We start from the raw sequence: 7,183 nt of genomic DNA, 5'->3' as shown, positions 1-7,183 counted from the left end.
CACCTTTCTGTGATTCTATGAAATGTTTGCCTAGTGCAGTGTGCTAGAACGATGGTGCAAGTTGTCGTAGTGAGGTTCACTGTCTCTCTTCTGTGGCTTTAGCTTAATGACAGGAAGTGGCTATCGTATCCTGGAGAATCCAAGTATCGGTCTTCAGAAGTACCGGGCTGCACGGGAGGCTGTGACGTGTCTGCTTGCTACAGCTCTGATTCACCATGACCACATGTTCAGTGAGTCCCTGCTCTTTTTCCTTCTTCCCGAAGCCATTCCTAGTTACATTCCCTGACCTCTTTCTTCTTCCTCACGTGTGAAAGATGCCACTCTGAAGATCACGCAGATGCTGCAGCACTTTGAACACGTAGCCCCGGTGTTTGCTCAGGCTGTGAGCCTCTGGGCTACAGAGCATGGTCTGAAAAGCCTGGTGGGCGAATTGCTAAGGTGAGAAAAATGCCCCGAGCTTGTCCTTCTCTCCCTAGCAACTTGAGGCACACTATTCCTTGTTTCCTCTTTCTGTGCAGGGAAATTGGACAGAAATGCCCACAGGATCTGGCTCGTGATGCTTCTGGATTCAGGGGTTATGCTGCCTTTATAACTGAACTGGCTGAGCAGATTCCAGCTCTGGTGCTGTCCAACATGAGCGTTCTCCTGCCTTACTTGGATGGAGAGGTACATTTCCACAATATTACTTGTCTGGAGAAGTCAGGTGGTGGCGATGCTGTGGTCCAATGTTTCTGTCTGAAAACAGAACCTCTTTCACAGAGGTCAGATAGCCAAAACCTGACCTTTGGAATAGGTTCTGCCCTTACCTAAATGATACAAAGGAAACATGACATCTGCTGTCTGGTTGTCACTCGAAACATGACATCTGCTGTCTGGTTGTCACTCCCAGCTATCAGAGAACAGGAGACCGCTTACTGCTCTGAGATCCCAGCTGTTAGCCCTTGTTCTTCAGCACTTAATGAGTTTGTCACTCTGTTTCCTTTTCTTAAACTTCCCTCACAAGCTGTAAGTGTTTCCCATATCAGTTCTTGGCTTCTGTGGACCTAGCTGGATGGCAGGTTTGGATTACTCTGTCTTGCAGGAACAGCCATGCTCCTCCAAGGTTAATACAAAGTCCATAACCGAGAAATTCACTTAAGGCTGGAGCCTGGGACTTGGATCGCCCAGAGTTTGGGCCATCCTTCCCCTTGGCATATCAGGTCATGTCTCTTTGTCTGTTTCTGGTTCAACAACTCTTGTTTTTGCAGAATTACATGATGCGAAATGCCATTTTGGCGGCTATGGCGGAAGTGCTGGTGCAGGTACTGAACGGTGACCAGCTGGAGGAAGCTGCCCGTGGTACTCGGGACAAGTTCCTGAACATGCTGCAGGCCCATGCCTGTGACATCCACAGTTTTGTGCGCAGCCGCGTGCTGCAGCTTTTCACTCGAATTGTCCAGTGCAAGGTAAGCCCGTGCTGGGGAAACAGCCTTGCTGCAGTCATCCCTTCCTCTCTTGTGCTTTCTAAGGGAGCTTCTGTCTCCCTGCTCTTTGTTTGCAGAGGCTGATGTTTAACCGAGGAACGTATTGTCCCTGTGTATGTACTGTGGTGTCTGCAATTCCTTTTTCCCAAGAGACCAAAGATCCTAGGGATAGCTGAACTGGGGAACAGAAATTTAATGCTGCTCTTTATTCCTGGGACAGACTAGAAGGAAAAGCATAATATGCAACCTCTTTTTGAACACTGGTATGGGAAAACATCTCTCTTGCTGGATATATTAAGACTGGACCCAACAGGACCCTGAATAACCTAATCTAAGTCCTTGCTTTCAACAGAGGTTGGACCAGATGATGTCTTCAGACCTCAACTTTTTAATAATCTATAATCTGTGCCTTTTAGGACATTAATATGTCTGCGGTAAAATAACTTCTCATGAGTCTCTGGACCTTCTTGATAACTTGGTGTATCCTCTCATTGTGTGCTAGGCCCTGCCTTTGACTCACTTTCAGTCTGTGGTATCGCTGGCTGTTGGGCGTCTCAAAGACAAATCTGTGGTAGTAGTTAAAAACGCGATCCAGCTCCTGGCTGCATTTTTGTCCAACAGTCCCTTCTTCTGCAAGGTAATTCCAGCTAGTCTGATGGATATGTTAGATGTCTGTTTGCAGGCTAACACCTGCAGTGTGCCATAGCCAGGGCAGCAGCCTTTCTGTGTCTTGTGGGAGGGACAGCATAGGTTTTGACTCTGCAGGTGGGAGCTTTCTGTTTTTCCCAGACTCAGGTCTTGCTTCCTCTGGCTCTTCCCTCGCTTGGTGTAATTGGTAGGTGTACTGAAGGCCAGGGGAAATGTGTTTGACTGTGGAAAAACCTGCAGCAGTTTGATTTGAATCCGCTGTGGGGTTTCTTTCCTTAGGATCAGAATTAGTCTTTTAGAACATTCTGCGCAGAGCTGCAGCTCCTTGTGTTTAGCCACATCTTCCCCTGAGCTTCTGAACCTCAAACTGGCAATTTACAGCAGTTCCCATTCTAGGATGATGGCCAGAGTCTACTATTCTAGTTTCCAAAATGGGGTTATCTGAGGGAATTGACAACTTAAAGCAGGGAGTGGAAGAGAAAAGAGAATTCTAGCATTTCAGAAAAAGGAAGATAAGTAAGTATTTCTTCTTCTCTTCCTGGCATCTTCAGTTAAGCTGTGCTGACTTGGCTGAGCCACTGAAGAAAGAGGTGCAGAAGCTGCAGGAAATGAGGGACCGTGTCAGATCAACAGCAGGTAATTTCCCTTCTTCCTCTTTCCCCTTCCCAGGCCATACCTGGGCTTATTTTGCCTTATCTTAAATTTGCTCCCAGGTTGTGGTGGCTAGTGTCTCATGTCTCACCCGTGTGAGACAGTGAGGCGAGATAACTAGGATTAAACTCACAACAGTTTTTCATACAGTGGTGTTATAAAAGGACCATGTGAGCGTCCATATCTAGACCAACAGTCCGTTTAGCTAAATATCCTATGTTCAGGGTAAGAACTGAAAATACCTATGGACACCCTCCCAGATTTCCATTTCCATTCAAGGATTGCTTGAGACGTAATTTTGGACAGATATTAATTTGAACTTGGTTAGCCTTGGACTTGGTGCTGCCAACAAAACAATAAATAGCAAATAATGGTTCTCTCTTACCTGTCATTTTTTTAACCTCACTGTTTTTTTGGGGTTTTTTTTATGCCAAAGAGTTTTTGTCTGTTTGTACTGTGGTCTGGGTGGGATCAGCAATGGGAATAATGTCTGTCTGTGGGAGGAACAGACACTATTCTGGGAAGAACTCCCCATTTAGGGTGTCATTTTAGTCTCTATATTCTTCATTTCCTCTGTGGGTTTGGTTTTGTTTTGTTTTTGTAGCTCCAGCGATTACCCGAGAGGAAGAGTGGGAAGCGATGCTGCCAGAAGTTAGGGATGCCACACAGCAGCTCTTCCAGCCACTGCAGGAAGGGGAAGAGGAGGTGCTGGAACTTGAGGAAACAGCGGAGAGTACCTCGGAGCAAATCACTGGGCTGCTGAGGAAGCTGAACTACAAGTAAGAAAGCTCTGTGGTTTGAGAGAGTGTTTATCCCAAGGGATGTTTTGCTCCCTAGTTCTCTGGTCGAGAAAGGTTTGAGCTCCAGGGTAGAGGGATGATTTCCAGTAACATTACTCTGTAGGAAGAGATTGACAGGGGCACCCACCACAAGGTTCTGGCAGGAGCTGTTTTCCCAGGTGTTCAGGGCAAAGTTGGATGGTTTCTCTTCTGTTCTGCTCTCATGGGTTGCTGATGTTCTTCTTGGGCAATGTCATTGTCCAGGAGCGCAGCCCGCCTCACGCAGAAGGCCCTGTGTCACTTCCAGGGGAAGGAGCCCTTTAGTGGCCCTGTGGAGGAAAACGAGGAGGCAACGATCCTGGCTGTTCTAAAGAGACTTTACACAGGTAACTATTTCAGATCACTTTGTTTCTTCCCTAAGTCCAAGCTGATGCGAGAGCTAGACCAAAACCCTCTGGAATGCCCTGGCCCTCCTTCTGACCCATGAGGCTCAGTCTGTATGTACTTGACAACTCATAGAGCTGCACCATCTCTGGATCATTTGCTCATCTAGTGGCCTAGCATTTTTGCTGGATCACAGTAGTTGGAATAGCTCCATGTTCCCACTAGAGGTGCATTTCTGATGCTTTAACTCATCTGACATCTGCTGAGGAGAGTGAAGCCAGTGTTCTCTGCTCACGCTGTCCTGTCCTGTCTGAATTTGTCAGGAGTTCTGCTTCCTGAACAGGTGGTGGCACATAACGTTTACTTGTAGCAGCCTTGACCAAGTATCCGATTCAAGCAAAGTCTTGCTTATCTGGGGCTCAAGCCTCTGAGCATATTTTTAAGACTTCACATGCTTTATCTCTGGTGTTTCTTTCAGAATAAGGTTTCCTAGCCAATCCTCTTGAGCTCATTTCTATCAAAAGGCTACCGTCTAAATAATTTAATCTTCTTAACTTTGTCAACTCCCCAGGACTGCACAAACTTTGCTGGAGAGTAGGCGTGTTTGCCTTCTTCCTACTCTGCCCTGATTCCCTTTTAGGACCTCATCCATCTTTGGAGAGCTGTCAAGTTCAGATTAACCCCTTCAGCATTTTAATGGAATTTACCCTAACTGGACTATGCCTTTCTCCACCCCTGTATTAAGTTGTCATTTCTGTGGTGCATCGTATTGTAGTACTGGAACTTGCTCTACAACCTGTTGAGATGTTGTCTTTGTAGCTAAGTCTGATAGCAGAATTTGTTTTTTTGTGGAAGTCTGGCTCTTGCAAAGTGTCACTATGGGGTGGAGAGAGAAGGGTTGAAATCCCCTGAACTGTGTCTGTTTCTCTTGTACCTTCCATACTGCTCACAGACAAGTGTTTGTGCTGTGCAGATTCATGCCCAGGTGAGAACAGTGAGAATTCTCCACATGGCAACGAAACTGAAGAAGTTGTACCGGAAGAGCAGCCTCAAACAGAGCTGGTCAAACAGGAGATGTTGGTGCAATACCTGCAGGATGCTTATAACTTCTCATTGAAAATCATAGAAGCCCTGAGCCTGGTCAGCAAGCTGATGTATGAAAACTGTGTCTCAGGTGTGTGAAAAAGCCATGGGCCCCTATGTCCCCCATTCAGGGTTTCCAGATCTTTCCCCTTGCTGAAGAGGAGATGTGGGAGTGGTGGAGCTCCAGAGGAAGGGGAAAAAGTTGGAGGAGCTGCTCTTCACTGAGCAGATGTCACAGGCACTTCCAGGATATTGGAACAGCAAGCAACATCTAAATGGGTGTCATGAAGAGGTTGTGTTAGGGCATGAACGGGCTTTTTAGGAATCAAATTTTTAAACATCAAGGTTGAAAATATTTTTAAAAGTCAGGTGACCAAAATGACTTAATTTACAGACCCTCCCCCCGTCCTGTGGGAGGGGATGGATGTTCATCTCAGCCAAGGTTCTCCTAGAGTAAGCATGGCCAGTGAAGCTGGGTTCTGTTACCTGCTCAGTGCCCTGATGCAGCTTCAGGTGTTACGCTGGCCACAAGAGGGGAACCGAGCAGCTTCTCTGTCTGCCTTGCTTTTCCTTCAGCTTTATTCTTTAGCTAAAAGTGATCCTGATCTGTGGCCTGCTCCTCTTCACTGCTGCAGTGAAAGGTGGTGATGAGTAGGCCTCAAAGTTAATTCAGCTGTTCATATTTAATGTTATAATTACTGTAACCAGTTGGACTTTTCTTTTTAAGTGCTTATCCTGAATTAGCTCCTTCCTCTCCCATCCTCCCTGGCACATCCACTTGCCATCCGCTTGCATGGTTCTGGGCTACAGATGGGTCTGGGCACTACAGCACCTTAGCTTCAGGCAGACACTTCTGAGGCTTCAGCTGTATTGAGAACTCCTGTGTTACCCATAATAAGCACGTGGGCTTCCCCAGCAAGGTTTGGATGTCATGAGCTGTCTGTGCACACAAAAATGAACTCCTGAGTTCAGTGTCTTTACAGATCATTTGAAGGCTGAGAGGGTGCTTCTCACCCTCACTTGATACTTAAACACCTGGGTGTAATTTTTTGATGGTTATGCAGATTTTACCAACTCTGCACCTCCCTGTTTCCCTATGCTGTAGTGTAAGGAAGGCAAGTTGGGTGTCTGGACAGCTGAGACATCTTGAGACACTGTCTCCATTTGGAGACCGTAGGCTGCTGGGTGAGAGGGTGCTGGCAAGGAATGTGTGTGCTCAGATTTAGGTTTTTTTTCATTCAAGATTTAAAATTAATTAAGACTTAATTTTATTTTTTTCTGTTGCAAATACATATCTTCTGCTGTGACTGGGGGAAGGGGAAGCATACCAGCTTGTCTGGTAGGGGATCTTTATTCAGATTTATAAGTTGGGGCTTATGCTAGTGTAAGCTCCTACTTAACCAGAGGTCAGACTCTATGAACTGTTCATTGTACAGTCCCTCTAATCGTTACTGTGGCTCTCTCGTGAATGCTCTCCAGCTTAATGTTTTTTCTTGTCTTACAAGCAGAAGACTGGGCAGTATATTTCAGGAGTAGTCAAGCTGGAATCAAATACATTATGTCTTACCCCATTTATAAATCAGATAGCTTAGTTCCTCTGGTTACCGCGTCGCACTGGGACTTACATTCAGCTGCTCTGGCTTGCTGCATGCAGGGCTTGCTGTGAGAGCAGCACACCTATGAATTTGTTTTAATGGCCTCTCTAATGAGAATAAGGAAAGAACTGTGCTCTTGTAACTATTCTTCTCTCTGCAGTGGTGCAGGAGGCCATTGAGTTCTTTGTGACAGCCTCGCAGTTTGGTGTGTCCCAGGCAATTCTCGGAGTCCGAAGGATGCTCGCCCTCATATGGTCAAAAGAGCCTGGTATTAAGGAGGCTGTGCTGAGCGCCTACAGACGGCTCTATCTGAGCCCCAGCGGGGATTCGGAGAGGTAGGGGTCTTCCTAATCAGAAGTTGGGGGTTTTTACTTTCTTTTTTTTCTCCCATTTCTTGTTTTGGGGAGCTGTTGGGAATGGGGTATGGACAGAGAGAGAAATCAAAGTTGCCACACTTTGTACTGAGCTGAAACATAAGGTTTGTGTCCGCTAGGAAGGATGCTTTTTCTTTGAGCAGTTACCAACACTTGTGAAGTTCCAAGGTGGTTTATATATATATATGTTTTTATATATATTTTTT

At 46.2% G+C, this 7,183-nt stretch overlaps 1 protein-coding gene across 1 annotated transcript; it reads left to right on the top strand.

Moving 5' to 3' along the window:
* Positions 1 to 106: 106 nt before the first annotated feature.
* LOC104521053 (condensin complex subunit 1-like) lies at positions 107 to 6,938 on the top strand (the record flags this gene model as incomplete). Its single annotated transcript, XM_029083737.1, has 10 exons — positions 107 to 230; positions 315 to 438; positions 519 to 666; positions 1,248 to 1,445; positions 1,966 to 2,100; positions 2,663 to 2,747; positions 3,367 to 3,541; positions 3,806 to 3,927; positions 4,911 to 5,099; positions 6,764 to 6,938. Coding segments are annotated over exons 1-10 (1,475 nt in total), but the record flags the coding sequence as incomplete, so codon positions are not given.
* Between the last annotated feature and the right edge of the window lie 245 nt (positions 6,939 to 7,183).

Source organism: Antrostomus carolinensis, unplaced genomic scaffold (genome assembly GCF_000700745.2).
Source record: "Antrostomus carolinensis isolate BGI_N321 unplaced genomic scaffold, ASM70074v2 scaffold1132, whole genome shotgun sequence".
Classification (NCBI taxonomy): Eukaryota; Metazoa; Chordata; class Aves; order Caprimulgiformes; family Caprimulgidae; genus Antrostomus; species Antrostomus carolinensis.
Note: the sequence above shows the minus strand (reverse complement) of the source record. Positions and strands in the feature narration are given on the sequence as shown.